This window comes from Pundamilia nyererei, unplaced genomic scaffold (assembly GCF_000239375.1).
Source record: "Pundamilia nyererei isolate P.nyererei 1_Seehausen unplaced genomic scaffold, PunNye1.0 scaffold00009, whole genome shotgun sequence".
In the NCBI taxonomy this organism is placed as follows: Eukaryota; Metazoa; Chordata; class Actinopteri; order Cichliformes; family Cichlidae; genus Pundamilia; species Pundamilia nyererei.
The window spans coordinates 1,752,974-1,775,056 of NW_005187410.1; the positions used below are offsets into that span (position 1 = coordinate 1,752,974).

At 39.6% G+C, this 22,083-nt stretch overlaps 1 protein-coding gene across 1 annotated transcript; it reads right to left on the reverse strand.

The window, feature by feature from the left end:
* Window positions 1-7,563: 7,563 nt before the first annotated feature.
* On the reverse strand, window positions 7,564-21,558 carry sona (SON DNA and RNA binding protein a). The gene is made up of 10 exons (XM_013908378.1): window positions 21,391-21,558; window positions 19,153-19,248; window positions 17,139-17,346; window positions 15,876-15,949; window positions 13,954-15,765; window positions 13,372-13,759; window positions 12,694-13,217; window positions 12,028-12,515; window positions 11,470-11,561; window positions 7,564-9,437 (listed from the first exon to the last, which is right to left on the reverse strand). Exons 2-9 carry the CDS (start codon window positions 19,178-19,180, stop codon window positions 11,487-11,489), a joined length of 3,597 nt encoding a protein of 1,198 aa, XP_013763832.1. The 5' UTR covers window positions 19,181-19,248; window positions 21,391-21,558; the 3' UTR covers window positions 7,564-9,437; window positions 11,470-11,486.
* Between the last annotated feature and the right edge of the window lie 525 nt (window positions 21,559-22,083).

Here is a 22,083-nt window from a genome sequence, read left to right on the forward strand (position 1 = left end):
AGATAGATAGATATTGTAATAATAGTAATTTCAGCTTTTACGTTTCACCTTAGGTAATTGTGAGTACAGTCAGTAGCCCCCAAAGCAGGTCACTCTACTTGGTAAGGTTTCAAAGGTCATAATGACCCAAAGGCCTCTGAGATTAGTCTCCCTTAATTTAATCTCTCCTTTCTAATTTTAGTAACCTTGCATCCATGCATCCTTCTCCTTCTTTTAGACTGCAGATGAAGAGCTGTGCTAGCCTTATCTGGAAGGACAAACCATAGACTTGTAGTATAAAAATACCCTCAACAGCCTTCAGAAGTGGGCGATAATACATCCTGTCAACACATGTGGTCATCTTCGTTCTCCTTGATAAGCTTGCTGCAGTGAGTGTTACTGCATAAGACATCTGAGCCCCCTGAATGTTCTTCGTGCATGAATAAACATGGTCACACTGAATAGATTACCTGCCTGTTTCCAGTGTAAATGTAACAGTGAATTCTCTAGGAAGGAAACACATTCAGGTAAAGTACACAAACACACACACACGCACACCTACACACATAAGAGAACCCAATAGCTACTCTTAAGTTTACTGTGGAGGCTGTTTCTACTGATGAAAAGTCATACTCGCACACAAAACACCACCACTATTCCTCGGTGCTTTTGTTGTGCATGTCAAGCATGAGTGATGAACTAGATCTTTCTTTCTTTAGTACAAGCGCAAATGAAACACAACGGCTCCACTCTGCCTCCTTGTAGCTCGACCTTACATTGTTTTGTGCCTGTATCACTATCTTAATGTTCTCACTGTGAGCCCCAGCATGGGCGTTAGACCGGAACGTCCATGGCTCTCTAACGCACTCATCTTGACAGTGAGGTTCGGGGTTTAGGTGTGAGCACTGGGTTGTAACCTTTGGTAGATATGACATTCACACATGCACACCCTAAGTGTCTGACCAACAGATGAATATATATGTGTTCCCACTGACCCTTTCACACCGAGTCTCACCTTTGATGCTTGAACACATGCAATGTTAATCTCTGTAGACACAAGAGAATCTTTCATTCCCTGCAGCAAACACACACACACTCCCAGACATAAGCACACATAACCTTGATCTACCTTGATCTTTTGTGGACAACATCATCATCATCACATTCCTGTGACAAAAAAAACATGTGTGCACACACACACGTACACACAGTGCTGCCTCTGCTCTCACTCTCAAGCAATGGGCTGGAACTAATATACACATTCCTGCGGCTGTCTCACACACACAGGCAGAGAGGCGAAGAGGACACATGCACACATACATGCACGCAACGCAACCTTGTTTGTTGAACGCAGAAAAGCACAGCCTTGAAAGCACACAGATTCTATGATGTCTCATGTATACAAACCCCATGCTCTCTTCCTATAGAAATGAATCACCAGGACCTTACATCAATGCAGCCAGACAGATACGTACGAACAAATGACACTATGCTATCCCAGTGCTCATTACTGAAACATGCTACATTCAGGTAGCATCCACCTAATGTTATAGACAGTAGCCAGCATCTCTTCTAAACTCATTAAATTTGATGACTAGATACCACATTTAAAAGCTCTGTGATACCTTTTTAATTAGTCAATCACATTACTTACCTTTTACTTAGCATCATTACACAACTTTCACACTCTTTTGCAGCTGTTTTCCTTTGTCAACTGTGCTGTGTGTATAAAAATTCAGTGAGCATAGCTTTTTCCCCCAAAAGACAACACTTCTCAGTTTTAATATTTAATATGTTGTCGCTGCAATGTTTTTAAAATGAAATATGGGGTTAAACTAATTTGCATATGTCCTCTTTTAAATTCTATTTTCACAGTGTTGCTGCTGTTCGCTGGTCCTGGAGTTTTGAACCAACATACACACTACATGTACATGATTTGAACTTGACATTTGAGGGCAACTGTGCGACTTGATATCTAAATATTTCTTCTTTTCACAGGTATTTCAACAGGATTTCTTCCAAATAAGAGGTTTGTCAACCAACTTAAACATGTAAGTCTGCTGCAAATGATGCGGTGCATCTTAAACTGAGAGGATTTCAGATGTTGAAAATACCTCAAGCACTTGTTTCTCATCTCATTTGTCTAAATGTAAATACACATGAGCATGTGTAGGTGGGCGTGCAAACACAATCACACATGCATATAAAATAATGTTTTCCAGCTACGGTTGCTGAATAAACACGATTACCTTGAACGCTTCACTAACTTTTAAATGATTATAGTAGTTCAAAATAAAAATAAAAATATGTCAACGCATATGCATATTTTAATTTGACGCAAATATAGGATGATAAAATGAAAAATGATAATATTTTGGTATTGCATTTTTCCACATGAATAATTGAATTAGTTTAAACCTCATCCATAAATTAAAATCGATAGTTGCTCCTTTCCAGTGCCCTCATGAAATATTCACACATGGACGCAACACGTGCGACTTCAGTCATGCAGGCGTACATTTTCATTTTTTATTGTTGCTGCCGAGCTCTTTAGTACAGTGTTGGGTGAAGTCTGTCCTTTTGAGGACAGTCGCAAATACATTTGAACTAAAATGTGCACACACACAGTTTTGACAGTACAACGAACCGACAAGTACAGTCAAAGTCACAGCCTTTGTTTTACTCGTCTGACCAGTACATGGACCCGCACAGTTCCAGACGCAGCTCACTTGCTTCTGCAGACAGTACTCCAAATCCCTCTCAGAAAAAAGAAAAGAACAGGCATCATATTTTCTCTTTTGTTCTCAGTTTTTCGCCTCTTTTCTCTTCGCTCTCGTCAGCTTTTATCTCGTCGAGCCTCTCATTTCTCTCAAATCCTCTTTTCTCCTTTTTGTCTTGGCTGTCTCTGTTGTCTTCGTTAGTCTGCCTCACACTATAGTGAAACAACTTCCACTCTTATCCAGAACTTTACCACGGGCTGAATTCATCAGCTTATCCAGTGTGTTTGTGCGCACCGGCTTGTGTCTATGGCTACAGTGTGAAGCAGCATTGTAGGAGAAAAGCATGTTCTGAAAATTGAAAGCAAGGGTTGGAGCGTAGAAATTTGTGTATGCGACCTCCTTTCCTGGCTGCCTAACAAAATGGGTAGGGTGCTTGGAATGGGTGGTCGTAGCAAAGCACTCAGCCGTCCATCGACCGGCGGCCATTGATCTGCAAAATCCAATGACTCACTAGCTACTCTGAATGCAACCCACATTCATATACATGCAGACGCGACTGTTGTGTTAGTAAACAAGCACACATGAAGACACTGACTGATTAATGTAATTACAGTCCACAAATTAAATGACTATAATTGGACCGGACTATTTAGACAGAGTCGTTCTTTTGGAGATTGCAGTTAACTGAGATTACAAACCCCAGCCCACACATAGTAATTAAGAAAATGACATTGGAATCTAAAGGTGGAATTGAAATACTGCCTTTGCATTTCTGAGTAAGGTAGTCCTTGTGGGGTTTTTTGTTTTGTTTTTTTGTTTTCAAAACTATGCAAAAATCTAAAACGGGGGACCAGAAACAGGGTGGGGTGCACGTTTTCTTTTAATGCAATACTTTTTTCTATGTGTTATTTTTGCCTTAAAATTGAGTCACGAGCCACTTTATTAGGAACACCAGTGCATATGCTCATAAATGCAAATACTTAATCAGCCAATCACAAGGTAGCAACTCATAAAGATACCAAAGTTCAAACTGAGCATCAGAATGAGGAAGAAAAGTAATTAATGTCAATTTGAATGTGGCATGGTTGTTGCCAGACAGGCTGGCATAAGTGTTTATGATCTGCAGGGATTTTACAGAGAATACTCTGAAACAGAGAAAATATCCAGTGAGCAGCAGTTTTCTGGGTGTAAATACCTTTTTCACGCCAAAAGTTAGAGGAGAGCAGCTCATAGAAAGATGACAGTAACTCAAAAAAAAATTTATTACAACCAAAATATGCAGAAGAGCATCTTCTGAACAAACAATACAATACAATCTTGAATCAGACATGCAGCAGAAGACCACGCTGGATGTGAATTCTGTCAGTTAATGACAGAAAACTGACAATACGCATAGACTTACCAAAATCGACGTTGTCTCATCTCACGAGTCTCGGTTTCTGCTGCAACATTTGGATGGTAGGGTCAGAATTCAGCACAAACAACACGAAAGGACGGATCCGTCATGTCTTGTATTGACAATTAAGGCGATGGTGTAATGATGAGGGGGATATTTCCTTGGCACATCTAGGGACACTCAGTACCAACTGAATATTGTTTAAATTTCACAGCATACATGAATAATGTTGCCTGAGATATAAGGCATGCCTGTCCCTTTATGACTACAGCATACCCATTTTTTGATGGCTTCTGTCAACAGGAAATTGTATCATGTGCAAAAGCTCAAACAGATCGAGAACTGTTTTCTTGAACATGACAGTAAGTTATCTGTGGCCTCCACAGTCACCAGTTCTGAATCCAGTAGAGCACCTTTGGAACATGGTGGAAAAGGAGATTCTCATCAGGGATGTGTAGACAAATCTACAGTAACTCTGGGATGCTATTATGTCAATGTGGGGCAAAAACTCTGGAGAATGTTTTCAGCACCTTGTTGAATCTATGATATGAAGAACTGAGACAGCTCTGAACATAAAAGGAAATCAAACCAAGCTCTATCAATGTGTACCTAATAAAGGGGTCAGTGACTACACAGTCATTTTTTAAAATCTAGTGTTACAGGACTTAAAAATAATTCAATTAAATTAGCAATGAAAATGAATACATGTAGGGTTAATGGAATTTTCATGCTGTCTTTCATTTGTGTTTAGAAAAATACTGCATTATTCCTCGATATCTTTTTTATGTAAGGTTGCCCAATTAAGGTTTCAGACACGCAGGCACAAGTCGTTCACGTGGGTGTGCAGATACTTACAAAGTGTTACATCATACTGTAAATGAAGAAATGCAGGCAGGTAACAAATTAAAGGGAAAAGCAACATAACGTGTCTTTGTAAGGTGTCAGGTCATCACAAACTGCCAAAGAACCTTCAGTCTGCTTTGGCATTAACTATACAAGTCTGTGTCATTGTGATGGAGGGATGTGACAGTATTCTTCCGAAGGATTTTTCCTCGTTTGGTGATTTGATGATGGTAGCAAAGAGCATTCCAATAACAGGTCCAAGCTCTCCATCCAGAAATGATGATTTGATTTGTTTTTATACCTGGTGACTGTAGAGGTCAGAGCTTGTTCACATAAATTTCAGCCCAATGCATTTCTGTCCGGCAGTAAGGAGAAATAAGACCGAAATGTTTGAACAAAGGATAAAGGTCACTCAGAGCAACTTTGTATTGATTCTGTCCAAGAGGACCTAAAAATGCCAGAGAGATTCCCTCCACAGCAAAAACAGAGCCACTGAATTTCCTCACTCTAGGGTCAAAGGTTCAGGCTTTCCCTTCAATATGACACCATTTTTTAATGGCCCGTGTATTGATTCGACAGGGCGTTGAATGTCCATCTCAATGGAGAGATTTTAAGGCAATGCCGAGAAACAAATGTGTTATCAAGCTTAAAATTCAAAGAGAAAAATCGGATAACTTTTGACAGCAAACCAACAAATAAAAAAGTCACTTCACTCGTGAGAGACTGAAGATGAAATAAATGAAAACGATCCACTGTCAGTCCAAAGCCTTTAATCCATGACCAGGTTGCAGATAAAGACTTAGGTAGAAACTCTCACTGTGGAGTGTTAAGCTTTTTATTTAATTCACCAAGAAAATCCACAGATTAAAGGCTTTCAAACTCTCTCCATGAAGGCTCTCCTGTGTAGCTCGGTCTGAGTAACACAAAAGGCTTGCATACTAAAAATAATATTTCAAGTGTCACTTCCCAAACAAACTTCTGTTAATGCAGTTCCTACACAATATTTAGGGATTCACATTAGTGTTTTAAGGGCATTTGTCGCAAATCACGGAGTGCGTGATTTCACAGACTTCATGTTCCTTGATTTAAGTGTCAAAACTTCCACGATGAAAGTACAGTGGAAATAAAGAGAAAGTGCACCACTTATAGGAGAGATTTATAACTACTGCTTTTTTCTGCCCTAAATCATTTTCTGAAAGGGCATTTTAATTATCTAAGCATTGAGGATATAGTAGCACAAGCCCAGTTCAAACATTATCATTATCTCTATCTATCATTATCTTTTTTTTTTAAACAGAGAAAATACAAACTGCTCACACACCAACAAACACTCTTACAAATCAATAACTTGTATAGACTGTGCAGTTGAGCTCCATCGCTACGTATCCTACGTATGCCTATTATGGAGTGTCTTAAACCATGCTCAATCATCAGGGTAAGGAAATCCCAAAAAGTTGATTCTGTTCATCTGGACATAGCATAGCCTGTTATGGAGGTTTCTGCCATCAACACAGCACTGATGTGTCAGCACCGGCTTCACACCATATAAATTTGATATTTCTTTTCATATAACTTGGCAATTGCTCTTGAATTCTTTCACTTTAATATAATTGCATTTTTCTTTAAAAAGTGTCATGCCCACATTTTAGGAAGGTGTTATTATTTTCAATATGTTTCCACCAAAAATGGGTGCACTGTGGTCACAGAGGGATGGACATGGTCAGCAACAACACTTAGTTGCTGTTGTTTATTATGTAGTACACTGAGACCAAAGAAATATCCGGAGCCCTCTTCCTTGTATGTGTACAGACACTTTATCAGTAACAAGGATTCTGATTCTGTGATGTTTAAATTATGCTCAGTTTATACGAAAGGGCTAAAAAGGGTGCCAAGAAAACATCACCCACACAATTACATCGCCACCACAATTTAATATGACTCTACAAATTCAGTAGAGATCATTTAAACCATGCTGTTCCCTTCCCTTAAAAAAAAAAATAAAAAATTTAAAAACACCCCCGCAAACTGGTAAATTTAGAGATAAGTCTTTGACTTCACTAGACAGAACCAAGAGACATTTGATGGAATATTGAGCAGTGCATTGGTTCAGAGTTTGGAGAATTTAATTCATTAAGGGTGGTTCTTACCATGCAATACAAGACACAAAATCAATTTCTTTAAACAATGTCATCTACTTATGCATCCAAGTGTTCACATCGCTTTGCCAAATAGTAGTACTAGTATCCATTCGTTTTTCTACATATCCAAAACCTCTAGCTTAAGTATGAACAAGATGTGTTAAATCCACTTCAAATCACCCATCATGCCAGTGTATCGCCACACACCTTTAAATCACAACGGAAAATTTCTTCACACAAACACTATAAACTGTGGATAATTTTTTTAAAAAATTTATTTATTGCGATGCATGTTAGTACAGCACAGCTTGCAGCTGAAAATGCACGCACCCTCTATGGGAAGCTTTACTAGTTAATATTTATACTAATTCTTGTAATATTCAAAATAATGTTTTGTAATGATGATCATGTCACTGGAAATTTCTCCAGAAATTAAGATCCACATAAAAATGACTAAAGTCAACAAAGAACAGGAGATCAGAAGTACTTATCATTGAGGTTTTTAATAATCATCAACACATTTATGTACAAAGCAAGCGATGTAATATTCAAATGACCAAAAAAGAAAAGAAAAAAAAAATCCTAAAATGCATCACCTTGTTTTTTTCTTTCATTAAAATAGCTACCTCAGGGATCAAGTCAACCGAATAAGTCTTGTTAAAACTTTCAGATTCCCTCCAACAGTTAAACAGCCCTGGGCATGGGAGGAAGACAAAGCCAGATGGATTCAGGAATATTCCTCCCTCTAATGAAAACAAATGAATTATGAGTGCAAGATTTTTGTAAAACCAGCAAAAAAGAAGAAGAAGAAGAAGAAGCTCGTCCCTGTCAGTTTTCCCAAGAGCACCAAGTTTGTCTTTGTTCTTCAGTTAGGGACAAATTAATTCTATGAAACATGTTTTCCCGGCCCACATAATACAGGATAATGTAATAGCATTTACATGGAAAGCAAATATTAAATGTGATGAAATTAAATCAAAAGGGTTTGTTGGGCGTTTCATGTTTGCACGATACACTTTTCTTGATATCAATTCACTTGTATTTGCCACCTGAGTACAAGACGTGTACATTTCAAGCAGCTACAGTTCTTTCTTCAAAACAAGCATATTGAGAGAAATAACCTGATTGTCAAATACACAAAAACAGAGCATCGTCAACTCATTCTACAGTATTAACCATGCGCTAACCCCAGCTCAGTACAATACAACCATACCTTTCTTGGTACTGACATGCCATGTCTGCCTCTTAAAAAAAAGGCCCATAAACACAAACAACTGACATTTAAATGTGTAAACTAAAAACTTGATAAACCTGTACTGATGAACTCTATGAATATGCACCCCTCTTTTTTCTCATCAGGAAACCTTCTCAACCGTTTCTGCCTGTGATCTAAATATAGGATATTCACCACTTGTCTTAAGTACCTCTAAGACAGCCCATCAATCTCGACTGCTTGTCATGCCTGACAAATGGCACTTGTTGCCATACTGATGGAAAAATAAACTCCCCTTTCAAAATTTGAAGCAAAACATGTTCCTAAGTTCAAAACATCCCAACAAAGCCCAAATGAAAGACCAGGACAGAATCAAAGATCAGCTTGGTGCTATAAAAACAGGGGGGGTGGGGAGGGGGAGAACACCCAGGGCAGTACAAACTGAATTAGTCATGTTTAGTGAAATGAAATTCTTTTTTTCGTTGCCACAATTCAAGCACTCTTTTTTTTTTTGGCAACCTATATATTCAAATGACTCTTTCCTTCAAAAGAACCTGTGGTTACTCACTCACCCTGGAGATCCAAGCTTATTAAAACACGTGAGGATCTACTATCTCTACCTTAATATGCATTATTTATTTATAAAATCAGGGACTAGAGATAACCGAGGGAAAAATACAGCAGAACAAGGAAACAGTCTCCACTGAACACAATTCTTAAGAAAGCATGAAGGTAAAACAAATGTAGAGAAATTTGGAGGCAGTTTACAAAAACACTTGCGCCACTAGTTTGGTTTGTTTCCTCTTCAGTCTTTACAACAGTGACTGCTTGCATAAGCAGAAACACTGAGGTGTAGGTGGTGTAAGTCACTATGTACAAACACACACGCACACACACAGTACAGTCGTCCAACTGTTGCACGCCCCAGAGTCCCCAGTTTTCTCAGTGGCATCACAGGTGGAAGTCTGGTTGTATCTCACTCCTACAAACCGGGGAGCAGAGTGGGCAGTGGCCAGTACTCCTATGTTGTGTATGACAACTACAGTGCTCCTCCACTCAACCAAGTCATCTGTCTAACAGAGAGAAAAGTCCTTTTGGGGGGGAAAAGACAAAAAATGTTTTCCTTCAGTCCTTCGAAGAGGAAGAGGCTGTATAGAGACAAAGACAGAGGAAAATATAAATGTATGGTATTTTGTCTAGTTTGAATAATCGACAAAAATCACAAAACTGATTAAATGATCACCATCTATGCACAAAAACAGGGCTGTAATGTGCATTTATTTTTTCTGAATTATTTGGTATGGTATAACTGTTCTCAGGTCCGTATACCCTGTGAGCTTAAACTATAATAGCTCTACTGATGTTGACGTGCTTGTGTTCTAAATTAGTACTAAAATTAGAGGGGGGCGCTCCACTCAAGGCGTTTTGGCAGTGCACAAGTTGTTGTCCACCAGCTATAGACTAAAAGCTGCATGCCTTTCCAGGCTAATGTATGACCTAGTGCCTAAATATTTGCATGAACAAAAATAACATATTTAGAGGTCTCCGTTGCTATGGGGAACACAAATGGTGTCATTTACAAGAACAAAAGTAAAATTTATATTTTCAACTGTCAGATGAGCAGCTATAATAGTAAATGTGCAATTTTAAAGCTGAAATTGCACAGTTGGCTTTAGTGATTTAGTAATGTAGTTACCGTAAAACAAAGAACTTGTGAACTCTTTGGAATTGCCAAGATTTTAAAGTGATTACTTGTAAATGAGGCCTGACTTCATCACAATTATGGACAAACAATCAGCCCACACTAATCACAGCAAACAGTCAGATAAAAACCAGACACATTATTCACAATCACTTTTAAAATGTTTATAATTTCAAAGAGTTTACAAGTCATTCCTTAGAAAATAATGAATGCTACACCTTTCTGAATGTACAACACGGACACTTCACATTTGATGGGCTATAACTTTGTGTCATTCAATTATATAAAAATTAAATTTAAAAAGTTTATTTGATGGAGCCTAATGAATAAGCTGCTGAAAGGTGTTGCAGCACATAGCAGAATGAGGAACCTACAGGAGAATAATGTATAATTTATGAAATTAATATAAAGACTAGGGCTGCCACGATTACTATCAAAATCGTTGAAGACTAATTTAATAGTCGACGTGTCGTTGGAAGCTTTGCAAGATCCCAAAAGACGCAGGAATAAGTAGCAGGATTTAAGAGTGTAATAACGGACTGAAACAGAAGATGGCAGCATTGCATGTACAAGGACGCCAGCTGCCATTAAACGCTGAAGAAGAAGAAACTGTGTCCCAGAATGCATAGCGCGGCCCATCGCAGCCCTGCTCAGTTTCCAACAATGGCGGCAGCTAGTTAGTTTTAATATTACTCTTATTATTCTTTCTGGGTCACAAAATAAATGTTTAACATATTTTCAGACGAGAATGTAGCTGTGTAAACTTCAAACATCTGCTCAGGGTATCAGACACCACATATTTTCAAAAGCGCTCCGTTTTCGGAGACGTCTGTTACCCACTAGCTCGTTAGCTAGCCGAGGTTCAAGGCTCACTAGAGCCGGTGAGAACACCGGACTTCCGGCAAATCGTTTTCAAACCCACCGCCGTCTTTCGCTACTCAGGTTAAATATATATAAGTCACTTAGATAACTTAAAAATGTTATTGTTTGGCTTTTTTCAGTATTTTATTTATTCCTGAGTAAATCTGAGGCTGAGATTAAAGTTATAGTTTTTACACAGCTGAATAAACGTCAAGCAGACAACTGATTACGGTGTCAGAAGTGTGAGACGCTCGAGAATATACTCCAGTGTCCTGTTATATTTTAGATAGCAAGGAGCAGACGGCTGAGTTTATTAAACTCCACCGAAACAATCTGCAAACTTCATTAAAATTTAATAAGCTATCATCTTGTCTTTATTTTTAGTTAGCACATACCTTAAACACTTAAAACTGTAAGCTAATGATTGTTATATAAGAGCAGATGCTGCTGGTGCAATAAGCTGTACGTTTTACATTCAATGGATGCATGATCTGATTAGTCGACTAATCGCAAAAATAATCGGTGACTAGTCGACTATCAAAATAATCGTTTGTGGCAGCCCTAATAAAGACGAAGGTACAGACTAATATAGAAATGAAATAAAGACAGACATTTACCTTGAGGGTTGGGGTGTTTAGCTTTCATCATCTGAGACATGTGGTTTAGCAGTGGCCATCTCCTCCTTGCTATTTGCTATCATCTTACACTTCTACAAAAAAACAAAACAAAAAACAAAAAAACATCAGGTAAAGAATGGTCCATACTTTACATATATGAACCATTACAGAAATGTTATGGGGTTCAAAAGTAGAAAACACAAGCAAAAGAAATTCCATTGTGTTCTTTGCATGGTGACAAACAACTTCACCTCAATATAACTGAACCCTGAAAAACATTATGTCACTATGTCAAATATTTAATATTCTAACTGCTTTCAATTTGCACTTACTGTGATTTGTTTTAGATGGCTATATCCAACACATTATTCTTTCAATAGAAATAAACCTACTCAAATAAAAAGATAAATGTACTAAAGCCTTGAACCATTTAAAAAAATTAATGAATAAAAAAAAACAAAAAAACAAAAAAACACTGCACTACAATATTTTCTGTTCCACATGATTTCAGAAAAACAGCAACGTCAATCAAAATCTGAAGCAAAACCACACGTTTACCTCAGTAAGCTCTTTGATGGTATGTATGTTAGCCTGTTGAGTGACTTTCCTCTTGGCTTCCTCGATGTGGTCCAGGTTAAGAGATGGTGTTGGTGGGACAAGGCACGGGGGAGGCTTGTTAGTTATTGTAGGAAGTGGAGCAAGGGGAGGCATGGCCGCCAGGGCACCCATGTTGGTCAAGGCAGCGGTCATAGTAGCTGCTGTCATACTTGCCACAGCAGCACTCATAGTGATATTTGACATGCTGGGTATTCCCGGAATATTTGGTAACCCCATTGGACCAATGTTGGGCATATTCGGCATGTTTGGCATTCCCATGCCCATTGGAAGGGGCAAAGGTAAAGGTAAGGAGATGGGGGAAGGAGATGGAGTAGGCAGAGGGAGCTGAAGGATGGCTTTTGGTCGAAGACTCTCAGGAATTGGAACCCCGGCCTTGGCACACATGGCAGCAGCATTAGCCTTGGCTATCTCGAGCAACTGATCCTTATCTGAGGAAAGGAGGGTAAAAGATTGACAGAATGAGGGGAAACACATTAGGGCAAAGGAAGCTTAGATAAAGCAAATGGAATTAAGAAACAAAACCTCTTGCATATGTGGAGCACAAAAAGAAAAATCACGTAAACATGTTGCATAAATGTTTAGAAATATGACATCAAAATGTCTTACCCAGATCAGTCAGCCGTGGAGGAGTCTTGCTGGTGCTGCGTCGTGTCCGGGAACCTGAGCGACGTTGTTTGCGGAGGATGAGAACTGGAGAGTGGCTAGGTTCCCTCTTCCACCTGTCTCGTCTGTCAAAGGATCGACTGCGAAATACTGGGCGCCTCCCTCGACCCCTCGACCTTGACCTGCGTCTACGATCCGGTGAACGAGATCTGGATCGCCTGCTTCTATCTCCTGATCTGGACCTTTTTCTGCGGCCAGTGGAGCGACTCTTAGAGCGCTTACTCCTTTCTGTGGACTTCCTCCTTCCTCTGGGATTTGGTGAGTGTGAACGAGATCGCCTCCTGCGGGTTGCAGAACGGGACTTGGACCGGCGCGTTTTGGTTCGTGACTTGGACCGTGAGCGCTTGCGTCGCGTGGCAGACCGTGACCTTGATCTCCGACGACGTGCAGGGCTCCGAGATTTGGACCGCCGCTTCTTCCTCTCTGATGGAGAAACAGATTCTCTTTTCTTCACTGGAGACTTGGACCTAAGGGAAGGTAAATGATAAGACTGATAACCGTACTCTGTACTCACATTTAATATCTGTACACAGTCCAACAGTTTAACAACTACAGAACAAGCAAGAGGGAGAGATTTCTCTCGTTTACTATTTTGGTATCATGTAATACCACAAAACAAACCTGGACAGTTTTCTTCTGGATGTAGACTTTGATGCTGAACGCCGAGGTGATGAAGTTGAACGAGAAAGTTTTCTGTGCTCCGCAGGCGAGGGAGATGGGGAAAGCTGCTTTTTCTGTACTTCTGGAGATGCTGAACGTGAGGAGCTTCTCTGGCTTTTGGATCCCGTTTTAACTGGAGATTCCACTTCCTCATCGGAGCCTTCCGAACAATCTGACCCATCCGTGCCAGTGCCAGGCTCTTGAGAAACAGACCTGGACCTGGAAACATCTCCCCCTTTTTGAGGAGAATCTGAACTTGTCTGATTAACAAGTTCATCCTGCAACTTTTCTGAAGAATTCCCAATTTCAGAGCTGGAAGATGTTGCTGGGAGTACTGGCTTCCAAGCACCTGCAACGTCAATGACATATCATATGAAGATATGCACATTTGCATAAACTAAACCAATCAATCAATTAAATGATTGATTACTTGAATCTAATGGGCAATACATGAATTGGGACACTTATATGAAGATAAAAACATCTGGAGAAAAACATTGGTTTTCATGGCTTACTTAAATATTTTGAAGGGAAAGGTCTCACCTTCTGTAGCTGCAAGTCCTCCATTTTCCCCAGCAACCTTAAGCAAGGGGGGCTTCTTCTGTTTAACTGGGGAAGGAGATGTGGATCTGGCTGGAGATGAGCTGTCAGAAAGCCCACCACTTGACTCAGACCTAGACCTGCAGTCGGCAGACTCAGATTTAGACTTTGATCTTCTTCCACTCTTCCTCGGAGTTTTGGACCTCCTTTTGCTAGGCGGTGGTGAATGTGACTTTAACCGGTGCCTTCGAGTCAATGAGCGAGACCTAGACCGTCTACTAGACCGTGGTGGTGAACGGTTTCTCTTAGCAGGGGAACGAGAGCGCCTTCTGACTGGAGATCGGGATTTAGACCGCCGTCTGGAGGGAGGGGTCCTGGATTTTGTTCGTTTGCGGGGACTCCTGGATCTGGAGCGACGACTGCGCTTAAGCACTACAATAGAACGTGACCGAGTTCGTCTGCTCCTGCGGACCGACCGAGATCTTGAACGACGGGATCTGGGGAGTGGTGATCGCTTGCGCCGAGACAAGGATCGACTCCTGGAGCGTCTCCCTCCAGTACGTCTTGCTGGTGATCGTGATCTGGAGCGGCCAAAGGGACGTCTGGATCTAGAGTGGGAGCGGCGTGGTCTAGTGATTGAACGTGACAGCGAACGTCTGCCAACTCCACCCCCACGGCGAGGTGAGCGGGTCCTGGAGTGCCGCGTGCCTCCACGGGAACGAGACTTTGACCTTCGACTTCTCCTCGGAGACCGAGACAGAGATGGTGACCTCCGCCTGTCACGTTTAGGGGACCGTGATATCTTTCTTTTTGGAGACGGAGAAGGATGACGACGCTTTGGGGAAACAGATAGGGAACTCCTCCGCCGTTTCGGAGACCTGGACTTCCTTGGAGACTTTGACACTTTCTTTTTAGGGGTGACAGAGTGAGAAGTAGATCGGGACCGACGGCTTACTCTTTTCGGAGACTTGCGGGGGGGAGACAGTGACTTCGTCTGGGATTTAGGGGTCTCGGAGCGGGACCGAGAACGGGCGTGCTTTATAGGACTTGCAGATCGTTTTCCCTTTGAGGTTGACCTGGAATGGGTTCTTGACCGTTCTTTCACTAATGATGTTGTCTGAGACTCCTGCCTGCTGGGACTACGTGATGGTGACCGACTTGGGCCTGACTCAGACTTCTTTATTTCTACGGTTCTGGAAGGTGAAGGAGAATTATGCAATTCATCCTCCGTGACTTTCGCCCCTTGAATTGAATTTGTCTGATCTTTCAGTACTGGGTCATCTCTTTGAGCAGCACCTTCCTGTTTTGGGATTATGTCAGGCAATTCCTGGGCATGGCTGAATGTACCATCTCCCTGACTGCACTCTGTTTTAACTGTTGCCATCTGGACTGCCTCTTCCTGGTCTACAGGGGGTGATCTCATAGGCTTCTCCTCCAATTCATTAATGTTACTGTCCTGCGCCTCAGTTGTGGGCACATCGATATCTGATGTCTCTTCTTTTTTGACTCCAAGCAATTCAGATTTCTGCTCAATGATGGGAAGGGGTTTCTCCTCCCCTCGTTTGCCTTTTGGAACCAGTCTGGATACTGGTTCTTTGAGGTCAGATGCCACAGCTGGAGAGTATTTACCACCACCAGATGCTCTGCCTCCTTCACCTTCAGAGTCTGAACCTGAGGCAGAGCTGCTTTCAGAAGGGGAGCGAGATGGGGATTTCCTTTCCTGCTTTTCATCTTTCTTTCTCTTTTTTTTCTTCTTTTTAGCTGCATGCCTTTTTTGTTTTTTGGATTTTGTCTCTCCCTCTGTATCAATACGATCTGAAGAAAATCACAATTTAGAAAGAAAAAGAAGACAAAAAAAAGAGTTGACATTACACCACTGCTTTTTAAGCAATTATCAATTATAGCCATGTCTGACTTTCTCCTACCTGTAATTGGATCCTTTTTGCTTTCTTCCTTGATTCCTTGGTCTCCAACTCCTGCAGCTGCTGCCAGTCTGGCACTAAAAATACAACAAAAACTAAGTTAAAGAGATTTTTCTTTGTTAATCTGCTAAAAAAAAAAATTAACACACTTGAAACAAAAAAAAAATCAGCTAATCTATCAAAAAAGGTTCACAGACAGTGAAAATTTATTGAAATCGCACACTGGGTTGATTCAGAATTCATTAAGTCTTTAGTCAAAGGCAAAACCTGCTACTTTTATGCGTAGATGTATAGATCTGTTAACTGGCTTTGAAGTGGAGGTCAGCCTAATTGCAACCATGGGCTCATTTAGACAAAATTGATTTGTCATGAGTGTTTTAAAAGAGATGCAGACATTCATGCAATTTCAATTGAATGAATGGTACCAACAAAAGAAAGATACAACATGTAGACATAGACCTTTAGGAAATTCAGATAATGTGCACGTGTCTGTTCTGCACCACGGTTTAGAGAGGACACAGATCATTGGTTGTTGAGGTAGCTGATTAAATGTTGTGATTCCTCTCAAACTGCTCATCAAAAGAGAACAGATCCATCAAAAATCTTTATAATTCGTGCAGTCTGTGCCCAACAAAAAAGGCACCTTGTGACTTTTCTAAGAAAAGCTTCCTATTTAATATAGGCCTTTTTTAAAACAACTTAAACTTTTATATTATTTTAGTGGTTTACAATTTCAGTTATTTCTACTTACATTAAAAAGAAAAATGCAACGTCTATGTGTTGTTTTAGTCAGATTACATTTGTCTACAATTATGACTTACATAATGAACAATCACATCTTCATTTCATTTATTTATTTCACACTTGGTACAACAGATCAAACAAACCAACCACACTTTCTATCAATAAAGCACTACAACCATGTGTGAAAAGGAGCAGGAAGAAGAAAATATTCTTATTAAAATTTAAGATTGCAAATAATTTCCAATGGTTTGAATACAGGATTTTCCTTGGTCAAATGTAGGCCTTCAAGGCACAAGAGTAAGCATGAATCAGTCCATGTACAGTAACGGCAAAGAGTCAACTACAGAAATCTAAGCACTTCTGAATAACAAAACTGATTATTTTGTTTTGGAAAATGAAACTTTTATTAATCAATTGCTTTTGTATGCAAGAAAAAAATCCTAAATATTAAGTAATGTACAATTTTTACTGTGCCAACTTATCAAGTCTCACATTTAGTTTAGAATTTTAAATTTTTCCAACCTGGCTCTGGTGGTCCTGACAGGTCTCGGTGGAGGTGGAGGCTCAACATCAGACTCTGCACCAGATTCTGAACTACTCTCCTTCTCGCCCTTCCTCCGCCTCTTCTTCTTCTTGCTCTTGTGTTTTCTGTGTTTCTTGTTTTTCTTGTGGGAAGGCTCAAGCTCTTCCTTGGCATTCAAGTCATCTTTCTCAGGTGCCTCCCCCTCACCTGCACAGGGAATCCAATATTTCAAATTACACAAGTCTTTGACAAACAGAAAATGAAAAATCTACAGCAAGCAGATACCATTTAGTTCTGTACGGTTCATCTAGTTTATAGTGTAATGTTGTGAGCAAGCTGTTATGAGATAGTTTACAGATATTGGTTAGCACCAGCATTAGGGTTGGGTCATATCATACCGTTCACGGTAATACCGGTATAATGTCGGGCAACGATAATAAAATGAAATATTGCAATAGAATATGGGTAAAACTTACTGACAATACCCAGAGAACCATGTTGGGTAATTTACCACTTTTCATGTATAGTTGGGGGTTTTTTTTGTAAGGCAAGAGCACCCAGTAGGAAGGGTGATGGCCACACACTCTGTGAATTCACTCAACAATTACCTGCGTAATTCGAACACTTTTGTAACAAAACATCACACAGACTTTGTGCTCCAAACTGGACTTTGTGTCCACGGAGCTGGTATCTTGAATATCCTGTTCAATATCAAATCCAACACTGGGTGAAAACAGTTCAAGAGAAAACTAGAACCATCTAGAGAGAGGGATAACTGTAACCAACTCTGTACATGGTTCTGGGGAATGCCAGATGGTGTTCAAGAGCGCTGGTCAAACATAATGAAGCATGAGATATTCTGAATGTTCAGTCTGTTTTGATAACCTTCTTCAGCCAGTTTCAAGCATCTAGTAGATGGGATGAGCAGCTGATCAATGATACTGACAGAACAGCAGGCAGCAAAACCTGTGCCCAAACAACTACATCATTCCCAACAGGCTTTAAGGTTGTGTTTCCCATACACTTGGAATACAAGGATTGACATCTCATTCACAATTTAGTTTTCACTGGCAATCACAGCCCACCCAAACAACTATCAAATTACAGTGCATACCTAGATAGTAGCTTTACCTGTTTGAGAGAATACTAGATCTAATTATTGGTAATTATTTTACCCAAGATAAAAAACGACTTTTTGGCAGCTGCAGTGGCGTTTGGTTCTACATTTTCCTGTTTGTACAATGTAAACACATTTTTACTAATCAGATGCCTGCTTATTGTTTATTAGTGATAGGTAAACAGCTCTGATCAATACTACCACCACCTGGCACTAATAGGACATTACATCTTACACAGCATTGCAAAAGAACAATATTTTCAGACGGAACAGTCATGTAAACCATTACTTTTTTTTTTGTATTTTAATAATTTAATCACTATTCAAATATTCAACAATGATCGTATTTGTGTCCATGCCTAATAACAAGCAGTGTTTCCAGTGAGTCACTCTCGTTCTGAACAGATCATTATTTGTTGGGAAAATAACTGATTAACTGTAAACAGACTAATTAATAATTTAGTTATCTTCATGTCAATGGGCTTGCTATGTGCAAAGGGAAGTAAAGAGCTTTACACAAAGAGAGGAGCATATGGTGAAACAGAAAAACACAAGGTGAAACGAAGACCAGAGGAGAGAAACTAGCACAAATACTGTGGTTTATCCATCCCAAAAATGAATACTAAAAGCCATCCGCAATCATGCAGTGAGACCAGTTCAGCATGGAGCTTTACAGAAATTAAAAGCAACTTGATATTTTTTTGTACATTTATTTTAAATCTCACATCAATTAGAGATAACAATAAATATAAGTTATATTTTATTCATTTCACATAAATTTACTGAGGCACATACTTACACTTTAACACTGAAATCTGTGGGGCAAAAACAAACTTAAACAAAATGAGTCAAATCTGAACAGATTCGGACCTCTTTGGGGCTTGTGCATCGCTTACCTGAGGGGATGTCCACTGCACACTCCATTATGCTGTTATGCTGATCTTGTAAAAGATTATTTCAATGTCACTGTTGTGCTGTTCCCTCTCTCAACTCTAGGGAGAGAAAAAGGTAATTTAACTTGAGCAACAAACGGATGCCATACCAACAGAAGTATAGATTCACCATACTTTAGTATACATTTTGGTAACGCTACTGAAACTGCTAATATTTCCTCAAACTACATGTAAGGATGAAAACTTTCTACTGATTTGGAGCAAAACAGTAATCATTGGTTGTTATGAGTCAACCACTGTTGATGACTAAATACCATTTAAGTGGTATTCACGTATCTAATAAAAAAAAACAGCCCGATCTAATTGGTTTTAAATGTCGTGGGAGAAATATTCTTAATGCCTAACATGAGTCTGAAGAAAAATTTGTTTTACTACACTTGTGTTTTATTTGCCCCTGCAATTATCCAAAGGTACAAAAACTGCCCCAAAGTAATCAGTAGGGCTGTGATTAAAGCTGCTCTGTTTTTCTAAAACAAAAGAAAAAAATAAAAAGACACAGTCCCCATGGCAAGCCAACTTAATGCCCCTCACAAATAATATAGCCATGGTGCGATAAATACTGATTTTGATTTTACCAAAACAAATGAATTATTTGAGAATAGCCTTCTACTAGGAAACTAAGGTAGCTCATCTATGAAAAAGGATATAAACCAGTACATCAAAATCAGACAATATTCTGAAAGAAAAACAGAATAGCTTGGCCTATATTTAACCACAAGTTTTACTGTGAAACAACAACAGACCATCAAACGGCCATCTTCCTACATTTCTCTAATTTTTAAAAAGACTGACGATTAACACTTAAGTCCCTTGTCTTGAGCAGCAACTTCCATATTAAAACTGGTATATTTTTGGAAAATTATCAATTAACACTCTTCAAGATTACTCTGGAAATAAACAATGAAGTATCAACCAGAAGAATCAACATAGATAACACAGATTTAGCGGATGAGTATCCTTTAATATTTACATGTCCAAAGAACAAAACATCGCTCTTTTATTCCGTTACAGAAGAAAGTAGTTTGCTAGCACTTCCGGTAATATGTCTACTATAAGCCAATATCATAACCCATTTAGCACATAATAACCAGAATCAGGTAGTTTACCCTTGCCGTCTACCACACAAAGGTGAATCTGAAATGTGAAGGCAAACATATTTCAAAAGTATTCAACAGTGTAACTTAGCCACGTAGTTTTAAGCAATAATGCTTCGTTAGCCAAAATCTAAGATCAACGGACATCTTAAGTAACATCTAAAAAACGATTCTATAAATCTTTTACAATCAGGTCCCAATTGCTTATTTGAGGATTTTAATTCGGTTTTTTCTTTCCATTAAACTCTGCACATTACTCACGGACGAAGTGGTTTTGTAACGCTAAAGCTTTAACAAAGCCATCAGTAGTCCTTGCCAGCATGGATACATAACCTGCGAAAAGCACCAATGCTCACAAACATTATTAATAACGCCAATTTCGGGACGTAAAGGCTTCACTTAAGGATAAATTCAGAACTGGTTACTTCAACGAAAACAAAGACGATACTACGCTAAGATGCACACGGTGTTAAATAGCTAACAGGTTTAGTGGACATTACGTTTCTCTATTAAAGCTAAGGCTAACGCCAGAGAACACATTATTTTTGGATTCAGTTACCTTGAGCTAGTTTAGCTGGCCTTTCAGCAACAGATATATTATAATACAGTTTTGATTAACTGCGAAATACAACCGTCCTGTACTCGCAGACCAAAAGCTAAATGAATGGCGAAAACAAGGGACACAAAGTTTCAAACTGCGACAGTTCGTTAACACGTTAGATAAGCCGCTGTCGGGCCTGCGCTGCTAATGCTAACGTTCATTCACAGATGACTGCAGCTGGTTGCTGCTAGTTAACGTTAGCTTACTTTTAAAGAACAATAATTCCGATGTTTGTCAAACTATTATTCCCTTTAACCTAAACGCTTACCAGCTAGGCAACACGAAAGCAGTAAAAGACAACTATACTGCCTGCACACCTCGGCCTCAATGTCGGCTCATTGCCCGCTTGCTCTCCAGCGAGGACATTACCGCTAGCCATAGCATGCTCGTTAGCTTAGTTTGCTAATCACTTGGCTGCTACTTCTTTCAACAAAACAGATTAGTTCGTTCGTTCATCATACAGCCATTTCAGTGACGCAAACTTACTGTGTTAATGTTGGATGGCTGCGCTTCCCGCGTAGAGGATGCCAAATGAATGCAAATTGCCCGAAGCTAAGAAGTCACTGAATATGCTAACCGTAGTCGTTAGCCAACTAGATGCCCCGCCATGATGGGAAAGGTATCCCAACATGCCATGCTCCGCGGGTTTGAATGGCGGCGTCACTGTCTCCTAGGCAACTCCAAGCGCAGCCAAATGCATTAAAACTTGACATGTTTATATCTCGGTGTTTTCCTATTAATTACTTTAGCTTGCAATGCAAAAAAACCCTCTATAACCATATCGTGTACATAAGTGGTGGTGTGGAAATTTAGTCCACTGCAAACATAGTTTAGGCATGTAGTTTAAGCTACTCTCTTGAACGCTATTTACTCAACAAACTTGGATTTTGGTTTTGATGCACTTCTGCTGATATTTGTTTAGAAATATTTTCGGCCTGAAGTGTTTTTCATAATTTTTCCAGAATTTGGTATGAATAGAAAGCTAGATTTATTTTTAAGATTTTTAATAAATAGTCTTCATAGACTCTTGTATCCATTCAATTTAGGGGCAAAAAACAGTTAAAACATATATTTAAGCCACCGTTCTCTCTTTGAATCGCCTTTGGATTTCAACAGGGATGCATAGGTGGTTTAAACCACCTATGCATCCCTGTTGAAATCCAAGACATATCACAGACA

Excerpts from the sequence above, each read along its gene's own strand:
- sona (XM_013908378.1), bottom strand. The coding sequence starts at position 19,180 with ATGGAGTGTGCAGTGGACATCCCCTCAG. Across the intron at positions 15,950-17,138 it reads GTCAGGACCACCAGAGCCAG|TGCCAGACTGGCAGCAGCTG; the intron begins GTTGGAAAAATT and ends TTGTATTTTTAG. Across the intron at positions 15,766-15,875 it reads CAAAAAGGATCCAATTACAG|ATCGTATTGATACAGAGGGA; the intron begins GTAGGAGAAAGT and ends GATTTTCTTCAG.